The 22,334-nt window shown below is 42.7% G+C and overlaps 1 protein-coding gene across 9 annotated transcripts; it reads right to left on the reverse strand.

Annotated features, from left to right (window-relative positions):
* Positions 1–6,065: 6,065 nt before the first annotated feature.
* LOC127345999 (uncharacterized) lies at positions 6,066–9,532 on the reverse strand. Of its 9 annotated transcripts, none has more exons than XR_011752858.1 (5): positions 9,120–9,527; positions 8,813–8,926; positions 7,995–8,071; positions 7,307–7,628; positions 6,066–6,433 (listed from the first exon to the last, which is right to left on the reverse strand). XR_011752858.1 is itself a non-coding variant. In XM_051372534.2 (4 exons), exons 1-4 carry the CDS (start codon positions 9,129–9,131, stop codon positions 7,505–7,507), a joined length of 327 nt encoding a protein of 108 aa, XP_051228494.1. In that variant the 5' UTR covers positions 9,132–9,527; the 3' UTR covers positions 6,066–7,504. The 9 variants fall into 9 exon arrangements, 1 of the variants encoding a protein (XP_051228494.1); XR_011752860.1 differs by having other exon boundaries at positions 6,066–7,206; XR_011752862.1 differs by having other exon boundaries at positions 7,289–7,628.
* Between the last annotated feature and the right edge of the window lie 12,802 nt (positions 9,533–22,334).

Here is a 22,334-nt window from a genome sequence, read left to right on the forward strand (position 1 = left end):
CTCACAGGCTCACAGCATCATCGTCCTCACCTAAATTTTCATGACCACTAGTATTGTTATTGTTTTTATCTAAATTTTCAGTGGGTTGCTCAACAATTGCTAGAGCTAATTCTTGAGAATTACTAGCACTAGTTAAATGCCTATGCGTTGCCACGGTTATATACATATATTTTTGTAGTCACACGTGTAAAGCTTAATACATGTAAATAAATAAATAAATAAATATATATATATATATAGAGATGCGCTATTTGACTCCCTGGGTACAGAATAATATTCTGCACCCCGCCCGAACTAGGCACCAGCCGAGCCAGCCAGCCCGCCCGATGCACTCCCCCGTCCGCGCGCCAGGCGACGTAAATAGGACCTGGCTAGGCAGCATCCGGTGCTGGTTTGTCCATCCCAGCATCCGGGTGCCAGCTTGTTCAACCAAGCATCTGAGTGCTGGTTTAACCAATTCAGCATCCGACTAGGAAAAAGGTAGTTACATGTAAGAGAAAATCAGCGGACATCAAAGCGTGTGATCGCTCTGCGAATTACTCCAGCTTTTCTTCCACTTCTAGATACGTGTTCCGCAAGACATACTACTTCAGCTCTTCTTCCTCCTCCAGATTTAACTGAAAACTTCGACTTCTGTAGATCACAAAACAGCACATGATCACCTCCTGCATGAAAACTTAGCATCGATGTTAAGGCAACTTTTATATTACCTAGAAAGCAACTTAGCATCAATGTTTCGCAAAGTTAAATGTTACCATAAATCAAATTAACAAGGAGTGATTAAGTTAATTAAAATGAATAATCAACTTACGTTGGTCAAGGACCACGGTGGGCTTGCGCTCGCGCTAGGCATCATGGGCGTCGCCACCTGCTCGAACTAGGCACCATGGCCTCCTCCACCACCGCGCTCAAGATGGTACTAGCTACGCCGCTGCCCATACCTGCTCGAACTAGGCACCATGGGCTCCTCCACCACCGCGCTCGAGATGGTACTAGCTCCGCCGCTGCCCATACCTGCTCGAACTAGGCACCATGGCCTCCTCCACCACCGCGCTCGAGATGGCACTAGCTACGCCGCTGCCCATACCTGCTCGAACTAGGCACCATGGCCTCCTCCACCACCGCGCTCGAGATGGTACTAGTTAGACGGTCCGGGATCCACCGCTTCCCGGTACAACTTAGCAATATCACAAATAAGTACCTTCAACATGTTGAAAAAACAACTTAATTAGACGAGTGACCAACTTATGCATGTTGCTCGAAAACAAAAAACCAAGATAGATTCTAGATGCCAACACAACTTAACCATACTGGAAAGAACAACTTAACTAATTTTCATTTTCAACTTAAGCATGATGACAAGGCAACTAATTAAACCAGTGAACTTAATTTATTTAAGTACACAACTTAAGCATAGTGACAAAACACCTTAATTTAATAGCTAGAGAACTTATCCATATAGCTAAAAAATGAATATGAAGAACTAAAACTACCCCGCACAAGTATATGCAAACTGTCCGGTCTGTCTATTACAATCAGGACTATTAGGTAGTAGTGACCGGTGACTAACATCCAAAGTTAAGCCACTCTATAATCCATACCCTTGATTCGTGAATTCAATGGCTACAGTGTCCCATCTCGCAATAGTTAAGAGTTTCACGTAATTGTCGCTCATCCTTAAACACGTACCTGCTGACAAGTTATCGGACAAGGCCCTGGATGGTTCCTTGTCGCTGCATCAACTTCTGGTAAACACAGGCGAGAACTTGTTTGTCTCTTTTGTCTTTCATGTTATTGGATTTCAAGTTTGTCTCCTAGAAAAGCAAGTTTCTAATTAAAATTCATTATTAAGCAAAGGAACGATATTGGTTGTTTAATCAAAAAATTAAATGCATGGTGGAAAAGCAACTTAGTTAGGTTATGTAAAACAACTTATCTAGCCCAAGAAAAAACTTAGCCGGATGACAAGCAGCAAGTTAATTAAATAGGTATACCACTTAGAGTCATTTGGTGTAACTCAAAAACTTAGCCACATTAATAGAAAACATGAGGCATTGTTGACAATTTAAATCATGCTTACAATAAATCAACTTAAAACATAACTAGGACCACTGACTGTACTCAACTTAGTTTAGATGATAGAACCAACTTAGTGAGATGATAAAGGCAACTTGTGCATGTTGTCAAAAGCAACTTAATTAATATAGAAGACCATGGAAGCAGAAAACACCTTCCTTGTGTTGTATGAAACATTCTAAATGGAAGCCGAAAACACCTCCCCTGAATGGTTTTTGAGTCACTGTATAGTCGCTGAATAGTCGATGACAGTCGCCGAGTCGTTTTCCAAAAATCACGGCGAGTCGCGACTATACAGCAACTTTGGTCGACTATACACTGAGTCACAGCCTCGGCGACTCACTTTTGAGTCGCGACTCAAAAATCATGCTCCACTGTTCTATGAAACCTAACAAAAACTACTTGGTGATTTAATATGGAATTAGCAACCAAAAACTGTTACTTAGCTCATGGATTATGCATGGATCACTAGATTGCATGATGAAACAAACACAAAAAATGACTGACTGTATAACCAACCTAAGAACATGGGCATCTACACATCTCTGATGGGTCCATGATCTACCTCCATATGAAATCGAACTAATTCCTACTACTAAAAGCAACATGTTCACACAATAACTTCACCATGCGGGAAACACAAGCAGGTGATATACCACAAGATCCTTATGTGTAATGTTTCTTGGTTCATTATACACTTTGCAAGTATGATAATCACCTGGCAGCATTTGCAACTGAATTGGTACAGGACGGGTAATATATGTAGATCATATTGATAGACAAAACAATGTACGGAAAACTCAGCTATCAGTACTGATTATCAACTAATACTAATAACGGGAAACATGTGAATACACCATAGTGCTAGCTATAAGGGACACCGCAATTTTCTACAGCGCAAATGAGCGGATAATGTTTTCTCCCCTGGGGCATGCATCTACGTTTGCTGGCCTGAACTAATCACTCAAGAAGCCTCACTAGTTCATCATTTGCCCGTTAAAAGTGAAATAATCATGTCAAGCCTGCTTACGAGTAAGACATCTATGTCGAGCTTAACATGATGTTCAGTATAGCTCACCATGGATTCAACTTCATGCAACAGAAAACATTCATAAGAGTTGTTTCACGCTCAAAACATTATGGTCATGGCAACACAGATCCAAGTTGAGAGCTATTTGTAGAAACAAATTGACACAAAATTACCTAACAATCCAGCATATGTATGTTCATCAAGGAAAGGTCGTTGTAGTTTTCTGAAATTGCTGTTGTTACCGAAGTTTCTGAAGCTAATGCTGCTATTGACGATGGATGTCGATGTAGTCGCTACAGCATGCAGCTGCTCCTCCCCGCACACAGGGAGGGCATGGTGCAGCACTAGGTGCACTGGCCGGATGCGGGGCGGCCTTACCTGGAGCTGGTGATTCAAAACACGGGAGGTCGAAGTTTCCGGCCGGAGCTGCTTGAGGAGGAGGTCAGGGCAGAGGCGCCTGGAGCTATGTTGGGGACGCCTCCAACAGATACCTGGTGGAGCTGGGGGATACCTAGTAGAGCTAAGTTGAGACCAGCTTAGCCCAACATGGTCTGAGTCAAAAACATAGTAATTGATGGCAGTAGCCAACTTAGATACAATCTAGAACCAACTTAGGTATTGAAGGAGGACCAACTTAGCCCAACATGGTGTGAGTCAAATATAGAGTAATTGATGACAGTAGCACACTTAGGCACAATCTAGAACGAACTTAGGTACTGCGAGTAAACCAACTTTGACCAACATGGTATGAGAGACAAACAGGATAATTAAGTTCACTAGCCAACTTAGGCACAATCTAGAATCAACTTAGGTACTGCGAGTAAACCAACTTTGACCAACATGGTATGAGAGGAAACATGATAATTAAGTTAACTAGCCAACTTAGGCACAATCAAGAACCAACTTAGGTACTGCCAGTAAACCAACTTTGACCAACATGGTATGAGAGAAAAACATGATAACTAAATTCATTAGCCAACTTAGGCACAATCAAGAACCAACTTAGTTACTGACAGGAAACCAACTTAGTGAAACATAGTGTCAGACAAACATTTTAGAGAAGACAACTTAAGCAGTGTTATAACCAACATCTTCAGTTTCACTAGCCAACTTAATAAGATAGGTAAAACAACTTCATTAAGCATAGATGATGAACTTATTTCATGCCATCAAAGAACAAACAGGGCAACTACATAATTCTCACCCATATCAACCCCATTTTAAAACATGTTACCTATATATGGTACTAATTTTAGGTCAACGACATATGAAACCATCCTGGTGTTTGAACATGAGATGAGCATGGTAAATGCTAAAAATCCCTTCAGTACAAACATATGAGCAAGGATTATCATGGCATACGTGAAAAAAATCCAAAACTATTAGCACTATAGAGAACTTCCTGCATGCCTTGCTACTACCTACATAGCTTCCTACTTGTTCGAGGCAAGTGGCTACTGTAGACTTGATCTATCACATACGAGCAAGCATCATCATGGCACTATGAGGACTTCTAAATCACAAGGAGATGTGCAACAAAGAAAATCCACAGAGCATACCTTGCTACTTAGTACATCGTACGTACCACGAGTTGAATCCGACACAGCCTACAAATGAAGAACTACAGATCGCCTATGAGAATTACTAGTACAAGAGAGAATCGTGCATTACAGGCGGAGATTTGTCACACTAACTCGCATAATCGCAGTAGGCACCACCGCCGCAGAACACGAGTTGAATGCCCCCACAACCTACGGACTACGGACTAAAAATCGCTATGGAGATGTTGCACGAAAGAGAATCGCGTGTTAGAGGTTCAGATTTGTGCGATTACCTCGTGTACTCGGTGTAGGATCCTCCACCGCGGAACCTGTGACTGCAGAGCAAACATAACTCGCCCTCACCCTTCTCCGACTAGCTCGCCGCGAACGCGTGCAGGTTGACCCGTGCCACGCCCTTCTCCGAGTAAGTCGCCGCCCTCAGCGCAGCTCGATACACGCCACGCCCTTCTCCGACTAGCTCGCCGCGGACGCGCACCTCGATCCACGCCTCTCCGCGGACGCGCAGATCGCTCCTCAACTCGGACGCGCAACTCCATCCGTGCCTCGCCGCTCTTTCGCGTGCCTCGCTCTCCGTCGCCGTCGCCGCGCAGGTCGCTGCTCGACTCGGATCTTACGGCGGGAACACACCGCACCTTCAGGGCGAAGAGCTCGTCCCCACATGGAGCGGCGCAGCGCGCTGAAGCTCACGCGAGCTCCACCGCCGGCTAGAAACCCTAGCAAGGATTGGGGGATTTGGAGGAGAGGGTGAACTGGAGAGAGACGACGAGGGAGAGAAATGGGAACGACACATCTGGGGCCCAGGTGCCAGACGGTCGGGACGGGATCTCCGCGCGTGAGTTGGATCGGCCGTCCAGGACACATCCGACGGACAGAAAACGAGTGCTCAACGTGACAGTCAGCATCCGAGCACTTTTTAGCATTTAGGAATAATATTGCATGCGGCGTAAAATCCTCCGTCTGAGAATGATTCCGCCCAACTGCCATGTACTGATGTACGTGACGTGATGCAGTTGCATGTGACCTAAGAAAGCCTCAAGGGCAACGTAAAATATCGTGGGGCCACACAATCCCGACCAGCCCACATGCATCAGCTCATGTGAGCTTCTCTTTTAAAAACTTCATCTCGTGTGGCCTATTTTCATTATGACCGATGTAAGAATTTGCGCCAGCGCTGATGTAAGAAATAATGAAGGCAATGTAACATAACTAATGGATATTCCACCCAAACAACATAAGAGTTTTTCTGTTAACAAAACAGCTAAGAACTAATGGATGTTCCAATGTAACAATGCTGATTCGCTTGTACAAGTTTGCCTGCCTGATTACACACTTAAGAAAATAGTGTGATAACAAGGCTTAATGTGCATGCAAAATCACACCATGACATAATGCGGTGTAAAAAATGGAACTTGTTGTGCATTTAAAACCTAGCAACTTCCAAATTATGAGAGATTCAGTAAGAAGGAATACACATAATATTTGTGTATACAAAATAATTACACGTGAAGCCTAGTGTATACACAATTCAAATCAGAGATAATTATAGTTCATGCATTACGCATAAAAGGATGACTAAAAAAACTACACAATATCATCGGTGCCGACTTTATATCAGGTTCATTTGATGCTCAGCGGAGGAGAAGACTTGCAGCAGGCAGTGTGTCAAATACAATGGTAAATATATCCCTATTTCTTCCATGCCAATAAGGCAACAAGATATCCGACAAGGAACGATTCGGACCAGATATATACATTCCCAACAGCGCTGCACAAGGAAAAAATAACACATCAGGTATCTAGTGTATCTTAAAATTTGAAACTGTAACAAAAAATTGTTGTGTGAAAATTTATTTTCTTTATTACATATAAAGTCACATCTTATAATCATAGAAAGAGCAGTTGTATTTTATTAACAGAGGATAATTTTACATAGAAAGACCATGACCAATTGGTACCAACCACAGCTGCCACTGCCCCCAGCTTACCGTGACTATTGAAGTGATCTCACGAAGGACCTCGGTGATAAGCATACAGAGAAATAAGCTTAAGACACTGACGTAAACCTCTTCAGGTAGTTAATCAATAAAAATATGTAAATACACAGACACATGACTACTCCTGAACCATAGGCAGTGGTTGTGTGCTGCGACAAATCTCGTACTTCAACATGACACAATTAGGAAATTAAGGAACAAACTAACAGATCCATGTATGGCAACATATGAAGAAATTGCCAAATAAAAGGCCACCATCTAGCTAGCAGGACAATAGAAAGATGAAACTTCTATTGCAAAGGAAAACGAAGAAAAGCTGATTGAAACAGCCCCTAATTTGCATTGATACTTTGATAGTTAAAGCAACACCAGCTCAAATCGAACATCTAAGAATATTTGCGCTCCGAATGAATTAGAAAAAAGCAACCCAAGGTAATTTCCTGCAGTATATCTAAGAATATTATAATGCCACCCTTCCTCGATCGTTGTAGGAGCCAGGTCCAAAAGGTTATGTGGAGTCCAGAGGTGCTCGGTGGATCCGCCTCTGTAATCGGGGACAAAATCTAACTAAAATCCAACAAATAGGCAACACAGAGAAAACAGAAAGGATCAACGCCATACCGTACCTAGAGGTCGAAGCCTACCTGCGTGCTACGCCTGCGGCAGTGCTGAGGTTGCCCCCTCTCACCACGATGCCACCCGCAGCAACAAGAAGCCATGTTGCCCGACAGGGATGGCACACGAGGTCATCAAAGCCGCGGAGTCTATGACAGCGCCGCTGAGGCAACCCGCCGCTTGCTTAGGCACCGAGGCCGCCAGTCGCTCACCACGCCTCAAACCGCCTAGATCCACAGTTGTAGCTGCTCGTGCCGCCATGATCCCCAGATACTACTCGCCACCGCCGTAACCACCAGCTTCAGCCGCTCTCCGGCCACCATAGGGGTCTTGCCTGTAACCCTCATCACTCTGTAATGAAAAAATAGCCCTAAAGAAAAATCTCATATAGAAGGATTATCCTAAATAAAAATTCTGGTTTGCAGAAATGTTTGAATTCATAATTCATAACCAGTATGCATTTCATAATACCAATTTACATTTTGATTTGGAACTTTCGCATATAACCTAGCATGCCCACTAGCACTAGATTGGAGATACTATTGCAGCCAACAACTAAGAAACTATGCAGAAATACTGATGTCAAGCTTCATTTTTTGACAACAAGAAAATTGCGAGTAAAAGTGAACGATTGCGAACAAAAAACGACGCACAATCGGAAAGAAAAGACCAGCCCTTTCTCATCAAATGGTAGAAAAGGGCGGTACTGAAGAGTACCGGGGTACTATAAAGAAGTAGGCAGCGCCAATCACAGGTTGCATACCACCGAAATCACCAAGGAAGCAAGGACGCAGCTGCATGATAAAAATGGAAATTACATCTCCAAAGCAGCCTCTCACCACGGTTGGGATGATTTAAATCACAAAAAATAATTATGGAACAGCTGTGATGCTACATGATAACTAAATATCAATAAAAATGTGACTGAGAACAGAACCATCAGCTGTTAAGGAGCCCTAATTGTTAAGCTACTCTCAAGCACCAATTACAAAAATACTCCATAAAAGGATTATGGTTTTAACCAAAAAGATGGTCAACTCAAATCAATTACGAATATTAGTTTGACCAGCAAGAATAGGATTCATAATGCAACTATGCCATAAATTACAGTACTCCGTATTTATTTTGATTAAACTTGCCATAAATTACAGTACTCTGTATTTATTTTGATTAAACTTGCCATAAATTACAGTATTTGTTTCTATTAAAACAAGAGTCGCTCGTTCACCTAGCGTGTTTACCGACATAAAACACTAATCTTTTTTGCGAATGAAAATCCTTAAATCCATACATTAGTTAAAATTTTGTTTCTACAACTAGTATAGGATATTTATAGCCATTACTGGAGTATGGCTCAAAACAACCTTTTAGCGGAAAAATGCTAATGGATAGGAACAAAATACTATTGGATCTTAGAGGAATTGCTAGAATATATAGTGCCATCGGCCACCAGTTGCACTGAAAACAATTTAGATTTGGTATCTGGTCGGTTGCTTACAGTTGATTTGCCCTCCGAACAAATACATGAAGAATACCAAGCAGAATGGAATAAATCTAGCAGGGCCGCACTGCCTCTCGTCGATTAACGTGGTTGGGGCCGGTCTAGGAAGTTCTCCGCTGCTGGGTGTTGGATCATGAGGGCGGCGGCTCTGCACAAAGATGGTGGAATTGAAACTTATTCATCAAAACAGATGGAAATAGGCCGGTACTGAAGAATTGGTTCAAACCATTGGATGCTAAAAGTAAGAATTCAACGCTAATGTTGATCAGTCCCGAATCTCCCGATCCCTAAATGCATCTACAGTCCCAATAATTATTCACAAGTTATGGAACATTACCAACCTTGGGAGTCATCTGAAGGTTGTGGGGCCTGGATGGGATCTGGAGGTTGGGGCGATTGGTGGCGCTCAGGTAACAAAGCTGGGGGTTGATTACAGCAGCAGATGGAGATCTAGGATCTTGGCTGCAGCCGGCGAGCAAGGTCGGGGCGGCGGCGCTCACGACGGAACCTGAGGTGGTCGACGGAGACCTGGAGATGGAGCTTTCGCTCCGGCCGCCGCGACCCTAGGTGCAGCCGCTCGCCGCAATCGCCCAGAACCTGAGATTCCTAAAACCGCCAGGCGCACGTTAGACGGTGGTGGGCTAGCTGGTAACCCCACGACTGTAAATTGGGAGAGGGATGTCGTAAGAAATGCAAGAAATTACATCAAGGTGGGATACCAAAGAAATTTCGTGTTGAGCCGGTTCGGTGGTGCGCGGCTGGTGCGGCTCGGTGGATCGACCCGGGTGCAGAATTAATTATTCTGCACCTAGGGTGTCTAATAGAGTTTCTCTCTCTCTATATATATATATATATATATATATATATATATATATATATATAGAAACTCTATATATATTGAACATGTTGTTCCGAGTTTCGATAACTTGTACTTTCATTTTCTCTGATACCTTAAATTACCTTTATAAGGAAGCCATATGATATTGAGAAAATTGAAATTTTGACTTTAACCTGTACATGTATACAAATTCTAGGCAAGTTGGCCATTTCGATGAGCCATTTAAGGTAGAATGAGGTAATTTACGAAAAACAATCTGAAAGAAAGACATAATCTATAAAGAAATGCAAAGAGAAAAAGGAACAGTTGAACAATGAGGTAATTTACAAAAACAATCTCAAATTCTCAATAATTCAAAAATACATAATGAAACTAATGATACAACATAACTTATATGTGAAGTAGATTTGATGTCACCGGATCAAATGGCTTCTTGATTTATTTTCAGGCTGTAGTTCTAAAGGCTTAGGAAGTGATTTGCAAACATGTGAAGCATACATCTATCGTTTATGGACGAATCGCTCAAAAAGCATGTCATACAAAGTCTAGATTCTCTTAATCTCTTTAGACTCATACATAATGCAAGAACTCTCGGACCCAATTTCCGTAGCAGAACCAGCCTTTGCTCCTAGTCTTATTTTAGAGCATCTTGAATACAAAATTGCCAAAAGCTAAATCTCCTCCATCGAGCAGCTCGGGGTTCTCTCATCGCATGGAGGATGATGAGTGTCAGACCCAGCTATGAAGAGAACACAACTCAGAATGCCCACCCACAACTTGTCATTCACCAATTTCCGTAGCAGAACTAGTCTTTGCTCCTAGTAAAGAATTCCTTATTTGGTCCTGTATAAAGTTTGCCTTCCTTTTTTGGCCCTAGCAGAGTGTGGGTTGGAGGTAACACACTCGCTCAAGCATATATTGCAGGCCCTTCATGATAGCGGCATTGGTGGACACTCAGGGACCTTAGCCACCTATCAGCGCGTCAAAAAAATTTATCTGGCCAAACCTGAAGCAAGATGTGCAAGAGTTTGTGCAGAAGTGTGATACCTGTCAGCGAGCGAAGGCTGAGCATACTAGGCTGCCAGGCCTGCTGCAACCCTTGCCTGTGCCTCCAGAAGCGTGGCGTACCATCAATCTTGACTTCGTCGAAGGTCTGCCCAAGTCTAATGGCCATGACGTGATACTGGTAGTGGTTGACAAACTTACCATGTATGGTCACTTTATTCCTCTGAAACATCCGTTTTCAGCATTGCAAGTAGCTCAGTTGTTTGTTGACCATGTCTACAAGTTACACGGCCTTCCCCACTGCATCATCTCAGACCGGGATAAGATCTTCACGAGCAACCTCTGGCAAGAACTCTTCCGCCTCACCGACACAAAACTTCTGATGAGTTCTGCGTATCACCCACAAACAGATGGGCAAACCGAGCGTCTCAATCACTGCATGGAAAGCTTCTTGCGTTGCACGGTACATGCTTGCCCCACGAAGTGGTTTAAATGGATTCCGCTTGCCGAGTTCTGGTATAACACGGCCTTCCACTCAGCAATTGGTCGTGCATCATTTGAAGCTCTCTACGGTCACCCTCCTCGTCACTTTGGGATTTCAGCTTCAGCGGCATGCGCGGTTCCTGAACTGGATTACTGGCTTCAGGAACGGGAGGTCATGGTCTCCCTCTTGCGCCAACATTTGACCCGAGCGCAACAGCGTATGAAGAAGCAAGCTGATAAACATCGCCAGGAACGATCATTCGCAGTTGGTGATCTAGTGTTCTTGAAGCTCCAACCGTATGTGCAGACCTCCCTTGCCCCTCGCAGTAGCCAAAAGTTGGCTTTCAAATTCTTTGGCCCTTATAAGATTCTCGCTAAGGTGGGAGAAGTTGCCTACAAACTGGAGCTACCGGCAAACAGCAAAATCCACAATGTGGTACATGTTTTTCAGTTGAAACGGCGCCTGCCCAACACCCGATCGGTGAGTGATGATCTAGCTTTACTCTCTGTTGATGATTTTGCTATTCTGCAGCCTTCAGAGGTCTTGGCTGTAGGATAACGTTGCATAGAAAACAAAAATTTTCCTACCGCAAACACGAAATCCAAGCCAAGATGCAATCTAGAAGACGGTAGCAACGAGGGGATTATCGAGTCTCACCCTTGAAGAGATTCCAAAGCCTACAAGATGAGGCTCTTGTTGCTGCGGTAGATGTACACTTGCCGCTTGCAAAAGCGCGTAGAAGATCTTGATCACGATCGGTTCCGGCGCCACGAACGGGCAGCACCTCCGTACTCGGTCACACGTTCGGTTGTTGATGAAGACGACGTCCACCTCCCCGTTCCAGCGGGCAGCGGAAGTAGTAGCTCCTCTTGAATCCGACAGCACGACGGCGTGATGTCGGTGGCGGTGAAGAAGTCCGGCGGAGCTTCGCTAAGCTACGCGGGCAATATGGAGGAGAGGGGGGCGGCTAGGGTTTGGGAGGGGGTTGGCCGGCCACTCAAGGGGGTCGGCCAGGCTGTGGTCTTAGGGTGGCCGGCCCCCTCCCCTTGGCCCCTCATTATATAGGTGGATTCCCAAGAGTTGGTCTCCAAGTCTTCGAATAAGACCCGAACCAAAAACCTCCCATAAGAGATGAAACCTAGCCCAACTAGGACTCCCACCCAAAGGGTGGGATTTCCACCTCCCATGTGGGGGGTGGCCGGCCCCCTATGGTGGAGTCCACTTGGGACTCCACCCCATCTAGGGCTGGCCGGCCATGGTGGTGGAGTCCCATGTGGACTCCACCTTCCTTGGTGGTTTCTTCCGGACTTTTCTAGAACCTTCTAGAACCTTCCATAGAACCTTCCGCGACATTCTATTTCACATAAAATGACATCCTATATATGAATCTTATTCTCCGGACCATTCCGGAACTCCTCGTGACGTCCGGGATCTCATCCGGGACTCCGAACAAATATTCCAACTTCATTCCATATTCAAGTACTACCATTTCAACATCCAACTTTAAGTGTGTCACCCTACGGTTCGCGAACTATGCAGACATGGTTGAGTACTCACTCCGACCAATAACCAATAGCGGGATCTGGAGATCCATAATGGCTCCCACATATTCAACGATGACATTAGTGATCGAATGAACCATTCACATACATTACCAATTCCCTTTGTCTCGCGATATTTTACTTGTCCGAGGTTTGATCTTCGGTATCACTCTATACCTTGTTCAACCTCGTCTCCTGACAAGTACTCTTTACTCGTACCGTGATATGTGGTCTCTTATGAACTCATTCATATGCTTGCAAGACATTTAGACGACATTCCACCGAGAGGGCCCAGAGTATATCTATCCGTCATCGGGAAGGACACATCCCACTGTTGATCCATATGCCTCAACTCATACTTTCCGGATACTTAATCCCACCTTTATAACCACCCATTTACGCAGTGGCGTTTGATGTAATCAAAGTACCTTTTCGGTATAAGTGATTTACATGATCTCATGGTCATAAGGACTAGGTAACTATGTATCGAAAGCTTATAGCAAATAACTTAATGACGAGATCTTATGCTACGCTTAATTGGGTGTGTCCATTACATCATTCATATAATGATATAACCTTGTTATTAATAACATCCAATGTTCATGATTATGAAACTAATCATCCATTAATCAACAAGCTAGTTAAGAGGCATACTAGGGACTCTTTGTTGTTTACATATCACACATGTATCAATGTTTCAGTTAATACAATTATAGCATGGTATATAAACATTTATCATAAACATAAAGATATATAATAACCACTTTTATTATTGCCTCTTGGGCATATCTCCAACAGTCTCCCACTTGCACTAGAGTCAATAATCTAGTTTACATTTGTAAAGATATAACACCTTGGCCTTCTGGTGCTTTATCATGTATTGCTCACGGGAGAGGTTTTTAGTCATCGGATCTGACACGCTCAGAAACGTACGTATTTTGTAATTCATTTGCGTCTCAACGCATCACTCATTTCCAAATGAGTTGGCATTAAATATGTTTGATCTTCTGGTGGAACCTTAATTCCGCTGTCTGAAATATGTCACTTATATTGTCACACACAATATAGCTTCAAAGTTACGACTGCTTTAACTACACCAAGTTCTCAAAGAACCTCTTGACTTAACATCCTTTGTCATTGTCAAAACAATGACATACTCTGCCTTCTTTTGTAGAATCCGTCACAATATTTAGAACTCTTCTAAATCTAGCATAGACAACTTCTAGCTCATTGTGCTACCTTTTAAACAACACTTAGTTTAATTTGAGATTGAAATTATATTTTATATGTGACAAAACCAATATCGGTGTAACACCTTACAGCGATTTGTTTGTTATTACACCATACAAAACTATATATATATATCCTTAGTTCTTCTAAAGTACTCAAAGATATTCTTACTGTCGTCCAATGATCATCATATGAATTATTCTGGTATATGCTTATAACACTTTATAGCACATGACATCTGATTGTGTACATATTATTCGTGATCTATAATCACTCATGTGTTTTTACTCATTGAGTGTCAGATACACTCAAGTCTTGTTAAAACTTAACATGACAAGAATATTTTCTTTAATATTTCTATATTGAACTATTTCAATATCTATTCAATGTACTTTTGACTTAAACATATTATGTGTTTTAATCTATTTTCATAGATCTTGACACAAAATTTGTTTCTGTCTATATCCTTTCATTGAAGTTAATTTCTCAATGAAACCTTTTAATCAAGTATATAATTACATCATTTATAACCAACTATATGTCATCTACATAAGTATTATAAATATGTCTCATCGCTCCCACTTAATTTCTTGCAAACGCAAGCCTCTTCATCGTCTCTTGATGAAATCAAAAACTCTTTGACTATTTCATCTGGTGAAGATTCCAATTCCGCGATACTCACTTCATCCAATTGAAGTTTGTATACCTATCTAGTATTCCATGGATCAGCAAAACTCTTGGTTGTATCTTGTATACACCTTTAATACACACTTCTGATAAGTAATGTATTTTGCCATCCTACTAGCATATCTCATAAAAGAAATATGTAGTGATTACTAGAATAATCCACATAGACTATAAGCATTGCTACGGAAGATCTAATCTTATCGTAGTCAACTCTTTGAACTTTGTCGTAAACAATTTTTCGACAAGTCAAGCTTTCTTCAAGGATATTTCATCCAAGTCCATCAATTTCATAGATCCATTTACTTTTCAAAAAGTATTTATCTATCTTGGATTTCATGGCGTATAGCCATTTTAACGGAGTCAGGGCCCATCATAACTTCTTTGTTTGTAGTTGGTTTATCATTGTTCAAAATCAATCCTTTGTTCACAAATCATTTATTTGATCACAAAGTAAACCATACCTACAAGGTTCAATATGTACTTCGATCTCCATGGCTAAAACACTTTGTAGTCATGGGAGCCATGATCGTTGTGGCCGCTTCCGAAACCAATTCCGATGCTGCGCTACTCTGATCATTATGCTCAGGTTCATAAACCTTATCAAATTATATTGTCCTCCCACTCAAATACTTCACTAGAAACAATTTCTCGGAAATAAGAAACATTGACAAACACTTTTGTCTTTGTCTCGTGGGAAGAATTCCCAATTAAATCTCTGGGATAACCAACAAAGACATTCATCCGATTTTGGTTGACTATTAGGGTTTATACCCATGCCATAACTTGTATGGTGTCATTTTAACGGATCATGATGATGCTCTATTCAGTGTAAAAGCGGTAGTCTCTAAAGCATAATCCACAAAAATATAATGGCATCAATATTTTATCTCATCATTGATCCAACAAGGTTTGGATACATCTCTCGGATACTCCATCATCATTATGATACTCCAAGAAACGTGAGTTGTAGAACAATTTCATAACTCTCTTAGATGTTCGCTAAAACTCGTAATTCAAATATTTCCCCATGATCCAATCATAGATATTTGACTTTTCTATTACGATGATTTCCACTTCATGTTGAAATTTATTTGAACCCATTCAAATGTTTCAAACTTCTTCCTTATTGAATATATCCACATATATATACTCAATTCATTGTTGAAAGTTTTCATGAAGTAGAAGAATCTCCCGCACACAACTATGCCCAGTGAACCACATACATCATCATGTATTTTTCCACTAAAGTTAGTTGCCCGTGCAACTTTTGGCCTATGAACGGTATTTTAATCATTCTCTTTAGAAAAGATTTGCAAGCGCCAAATGATTCAAAAATCAAATGACTCCAAAAATCCATTTGCATGGAGTTCCTTCATGCGATCCTTTCTAACATGACCTAAATTGCGGTTCCACAAATAAGTGGAATTCAAATCATTTGCCTTATGGCATTTTTAGCGTCAGTGTTATGTATGTATGTTTCACCATTAAGATTTATAATAACTTATCCATCGTACATGGAGTAATGTCATAATTTGAACAACTCATTGTTTTCATTTGACCAGAGCAAAATAACAATTATTAAGTTCTTTATTATAAATTCTAAGGGCTAGATAGAATGCCAACGACGAACATAATAACACTTTATTTTGTTCCAGACGTGCATTCCTATCATATTTCTTGTCAGTCACTTAGGCCATTGTATTCTTGTATTGCGTTGTTTTGTATGACACTTCATACCAACCAATGTAGTACTAATACCCAAGAATTTCATAGTGTGACTTAACTAGGAATACAACCATAACATGTATATCATTTATATACACCTGAGCTAGACCTTCTAGTCTTTTATTTTCTTTTTGCCAAAATATCTTTTGCAGTTTCTCTTTTAGCTTTCCACATTATTCAGAGAAACACTTTAACATTATTAACTTCTAGATTTGCTGGTCAAATACCAATAACCTTGAGGTTCTTACTTTAAGTTTGATCATCATATGCCAAGTGTTTCAGATTTCACTATTAGTAACTTTGTAATATGATGAACAATTTCACTCATAATTTTATCCATTATATCATGACGACTTTCCGAGACCATGTCTGTACATGCTAGGCTCGTAAAGTTTTAACCTTGGTATTCGCATGTGCAAATCTGGCTTGCACCCGTTGTATGCACACGTAGAATCTATCACACCCGATCATCACGTGATGCTTCGAAACGACGAGTCTTAGCAACGGTGCATACTAAGGATGATAACTTCATGGATATGCGAATATTATTAGTGCCCCAATAGTTGGAGGATTGTGACGCCTGGCGTCTTCAACCTTCATACATTCCCATAAAACTTATGAGTTTATGTAGTCTCACCAAATTATATTCTATCATCTTGCAATAAGGTCTTAGATATCACATATATCTCATACCTTGATTATTTCTGAAAACTAAATTTTCAGCTCCTTACTTTTCAAACAGATTTGAACTTCAAGTTTCAAGGAGACAAGATAACTTTAGGTACTAATTGAAACCATAGCTCTTTGAATCAACAATGTGAGGTTTACTAAAAGTTTGCAATAGGACTCAATCAATTCTTGATTCTTTAACAATACGGTACTAATCCGTAAAGTTTCTTATCAGATTTTAACAGTATTTCTATCTCAATAACAAGACTAGCGCATAGTAGTAAACGGATGCCAATACTACAAAATTAATTCAAAATACTACTCAGACTATGTTTATGATAATTAGTTCATGTTTTAATCTAATTACTAATGAACTCCCACTTAATACAACATCCCTCATAGTTGTTAAGTGGTACACGATCCAAATCCACTACACCAAAACCGATCATCACGTGAGATGATGTAGCTTCAATGGTGAACATCAACATGTTGATCATATCATCCATATGACTCGTGTTCAACCTTTCGGTTTCCGTTGTCCCGAGGCCATGTCTGTACATGCTAGGCTCGTCAAGCAAACCCAAGTATTCCGCGTGTGCAACATGGCTTACACCCGTTGTATATGAACGTTGAGTCTATCACATCCGATCATCACGAGATGCTTCGAAACGACGATCCTTGGCAACGGTGCATACGAGGGGAGAACACTTTATTATCTTGATATTAATGTGAGGAATCATCTTATAATGCTACCGTCGCGATCTAAGCAAAATAAGATGCATAAAGGATTAACATCACATGCAATTCATATGTGATATGATATGGCCCTTTAGTCTTTGTGCCTTTGATCTTCATCTTCAAAGCACGGACATGATCTCCATCATCAACGGGCATGATCTCCATCATCGTCGGCGTAGCGTCAAGGTTCATGGCGCCGTCTTCATGGTTGTTCACCTCATGTAGCAACTATTACAACTACTTTGAAATACTACTCAACACGAAATTTAAAGACAACCATAAGGCTCCTGCCGGTTGCCACAATACAATAATGATCATCTCATACATATACATCATCACATTATGGCCATACCACATCACCAAACCCTGCAAAAACAAGTTAGACGTCTCTAATTTGGTTTGCATATTTTACGTGGTTTAGGGTTTTCGAGAGAGATCTAATCTACCTACGAACATGAACCACAACGGTGATACTAGTGTTGTCAATAGAAGAGTAAATTGAATCTTCACTATAGTAGGAGAGACAGACACCCGCAAAGCCACTTATGCAATACAAGTTGCATGTCGAGCGTGGAGCAAATCTCATGAACGCGGTCATGTAAAGTTAGCCCGAGCCGCTTCATCCCACTATGCCACAAAGATGCAAAGTACTCAAACTAAAGATAACAAGAGCATCAACGCCCACAAACCATTGTGTTCTACTCGTGCAACCATCTATGCATAGACACGGCTCTGATACCACTGTAGGATAATGTTGCATAGAAAACAAAAATTTTCCTACCGCAAACACGAAATCCAAGCCAAGATGCAATCTAGAAGACGCTAGCAACGAGGGGATTATCGAGTCTCACCCTTGAAGAGATTCCAAAGCCTACAAGATGAGGCTCTTGTTGCTGCGGTAGATGTACACTTGCCGCTTGCAAAAGCGCGTAGAAGATCTTGATCACGATCGGTTCCGGCGCCACGAACGGGCAGCACCTCCGTACTCGGTCACACGTTCGGTTGTTGATGAAGACGACGTCCACCTCCCCGTTCCAGCGGGCAGCGGAAGTAGTAGCTCCTCTTGAATCCGACAGCACGACGGCGTGGTGTCGGTGGCGGTGAAGAAGTCCGGCGGAGCTTCGCTAAGCTACGCGGGCAATATGGAGGAGAGGGGGGCGGCTAGGGTTTGGGAGGGGGTTGGCCGGCCACTCAAGGGGGTCGGCCAGGCTGTGGTCTTAGGGTGGCCGGCCCCCTCCCCTTGGCCCCTCATTATATAGGTGGATTCCCAAGAGTTGGTCTCCAAGTCTTCGAATAAGACCCGAACCAAAAACCTCCCATAAGAGATGAAACCTAGCCCAACTAGGACTCCCACCCAAAGGGTGGGATTTCCACCTCCCATGTGGGGGGTGGCCGGCCCCCTATGGTGGAGTCCACTTGGGACTCCACCCCATCTAGGGCTGGCCGGCCATGGTGGTGGAGTCCCATGTGGACTCCACCTTCCTTGGTGGTTTCTTCCGGACTTTTCTAGAACCTTCTAGAACCTTCCATAGAACCTTCCGCGACATTCTATTTCACATAAAATGACATCCTATATATGAATCTTATTCTCCGGACCATTCCGGAACTCCTCGTGACGTCCGGGATCTCATCCGGGACTCCGAACAAATATTCCAACTTCATTCCATATTCAAGTACTACCATTTCAACATCCAACTTTAAGTGTGTCACCCTACGGTTCGCGAACTATGCAGACATGGTTGAGTACTCACTCCGACCAATAACCAATAGCGGGATCTGGAGATCCATAATGGCTCCCACATATTCAACGATGACATTAGTGATCGAATGAACCATTCACATACATTACCAATTCCCTTTGTCTCGCGATATTTTACTTGTCCGAGGTTTGATCTTCGGTATCACTCTATACCTTGTTCAACCTCGTCTCCTGACAAGTACTCTTTACTCGTACCGTGATATGTGGTCTCTTATGAACTCATTCATATGCTTGCAAGACATTTAGACGACATTCCACCGAGAGGGCCCAGAGTATATCTATCCGTCATCGGGATGGACAAATCCCACTGTTGATCCATATGCCTCAACTCATACTTTCCGGATACTTAATCCCACCTTTATAACCACCCATTTACGCAGTGGCGTTTGATGTAATCAAAGTACCTTTTCGGTATAAGTGATTTACATGATCTCATGGTCATAAGGACTAGGTAACTATGTATCGAAAGCTTATAGCAAATAACTTAATGACGAGATCTTATGCTACGCTTAATTGGGTGTGTCCATTACATCATTCATATAATGATATAACCTTGTTATTAATAACATCCAATGTTCATGATTATGAAACTAATCATCCATTAATCAACAAGCTAGTTAAGAGGCATACTAGGGACTCTTTGTTGTTTACATATCACACATGTATCAATGTTTCAGTTAATACAATTATAACATGGTATATAAACATTTATCATAAACATAAAGATATATAATAACCACTTTTATTATTGCCTCTTGGGCATATCTCCAACATTGGCCCGACGAGTGATTCGCCGAGGCAATGCTCAAGTACCTCGCGCACTTGTGCGCTGGCTGGGGCTACCATCTTCATCCATCACCTGGGAGGACGAAGCAGCGATGCAAGGTCGCTTTCCTTCAGCAATGGCTTGGGGGCAAGCCATTTCGCAAGGAGGAGCGAATGTCACGACCGAGCCTCAGGCCCAAGAGAAGCCCAGGATATGTGACCAGCCCAAGGCCTGTCAAGGAGTGGCGACAGCAAAGAAGAAGTCATCGTCTACTTAGGTCGACCGCATCCCTTCGAAAGCGGCGAACAGATTAGAGAGATCTCGTTCCCAATTACTTCCTGTAACTTCAATGGGAGAATTGCTGTATCGAATCTGAGATATTTGTGAGGAACCCTAGCCTGGGCTTAACAATAGCATTGATGCAGAACATCTAGCTTTTTTGCAACTTATACGTGAAGCAACGTTTTCCAATTAAACATGGGGGGCATCTAGCTCCCTCGATCATGTAGCAATTTCTAGCTTGTAGCAATTTCGGATTGGTGTAGCGAGCATGAAGCTCTTGCAGCAAAGGCCCTCCGGTGCAGCTAGCCGCTCGCCGAATCAGCCGCATGTCGCCAACATGGGGCATGATTTGAAGCAGAGCTTGGTGCCACCTTCGGAGGCGGGGTCAGGTGGTGTGGATGGCCTTCAGGGGGTAGAGGATGGAGCGGAGTATGTGGGCCATCCCTAGTGACATCGATTGCTAGAGCGTGCGCCGGCGACCACTGCATGGCGTGACGCCTCGTCGCTCGTCGTCTCCTCCATCGCGATTCTCTCCACGTGACATCTCAGTCTATCGTGCCTGTGTTACAGTTTTGGCGGTGCTGCGACGAACAACTAGTGTGCTTCAATGCATCAAACAAAGGAGAAAGGGAGATGATGCTGCAGATCGAACGGTTCAGGTTGATTAGATCCAACGGCGAGAGACCTGGATGTTCGGTTGTTTCTAGCCTCCAGAAGATTCACGGTCCTCAAAATATACGCCCCTCTTCCAATCAAAAATAAAATGTAATACTACCTCTGTCCATAAATAGATGTCTTAGATTTATCAAATTTTAGATGTATGTAGACACTATTTAATGTGTAGATATATTCAAATATAGGCAAATATAAGATATCTATTTATGGACGAAGGGAGTATGTAGTTATTTTACATGTACTCCCTCCATCCCAAAATGTAAGGTGTTTAAGGATTAGTTAAAAGCCATATTTTATAAGTTTAACTAAGTTTATACATAAAACCACTAACGATTACAATAGTGAAATAATATCAATATATAAAACGAGAATCGATGGTGTTGGTAGATAAAAAAAAACGCCATTGCCACTTGGGACGTCAATAAAACCGGAGCATGCTTCTTCCGTTAGAAAAATAGCAAACACAAAACCAGATCAGATGTCTGCGCGGTTCGTGAGGACCCTGGTCTCTTGTACGTACGTGAGCGTGGCTTCCTCTAGTTCCCTTTTGTGCCCCACAGAATCCGTCTCGACCTAGTTTTTTTTTTGCGAGATAAGAGCTTCCATTAATAATCAAGAAAAGGGATTACAATCACGCTGTAAGACCGGTGCTAGGAATTCTGGAGTATAACTCATCCACAGACACCTTCGTCTTTCAGCCCAGTTTCAGCGACGCGGATTGGGCTCGGGGCAGCGACGCGGAGACGGAAGTTTCAGCGCGGGGGATTTTTCGCGCTTGGTCGAGCGATGCCGCGCGCTGTAGCCGACGCGCCAGATATGTCGCTCCGGATTGTGCAAAACGCCGCGCGCCCTAAATTTTTTACAGCGCCACGCCGTTTACCGCGCCTGCTGGAGCGCCACATTCCCTCCCGCGCGCGCTATATCGGACGTTTTTATGCCGCGCGGCCTATATAGCGCGTCTGTTGGAGATGCTCTTAGGCTGTCCTCGTATAACTATCATATAACTCACTCCGATTCAAAATAGATCTAGTAAAGGCCCGCGCGTGGCTTCCCTCCCAGGCGGCACGGGCGGATCTCCAGCCGCCACCGTCCCGACCTCCTCCTTCCGTTCTATCCCTCGCTGCCGCCGGCGCGCGCCCAGGCAAAGCCCGGGGGTT

Source organism: Lolium perenne, chromosome 1 (genome assembly GCF_019359855.2).
Source record: "Lolium perenne isolate Kyuss_39 chromosome 1, Kyuss_2.0, whole genome shotgun sequence".
In the NCBI taxonomy this organism is placed as follows: domain Eukaryota; kingdom Viridiplantae; phylum Streptophyta; class Magnoliopsida; order Poales; family Poaceae; genus Lolium; species Lolium perenne.

Bases quoted from the DNA above. Each gene is read 5' to 3' on its own strand.
- LOC127345999 (XM_051372534.2), bottom strand. The intron at 8,072-8,812 runs GTATTCTTCATG...TTTATCATGCAG, and splicing joins GATTTATTCCATTCTGCTTG to CTGCGTCCTTGCTTCCTTGG. The intron at 7,629-7,994 runs GTACTCTTCAGT...TTTTCATTACAG, and splicing joins TACTTCTTTATAGTACCCCG to AGTGATGAGGGTTACAGGCA.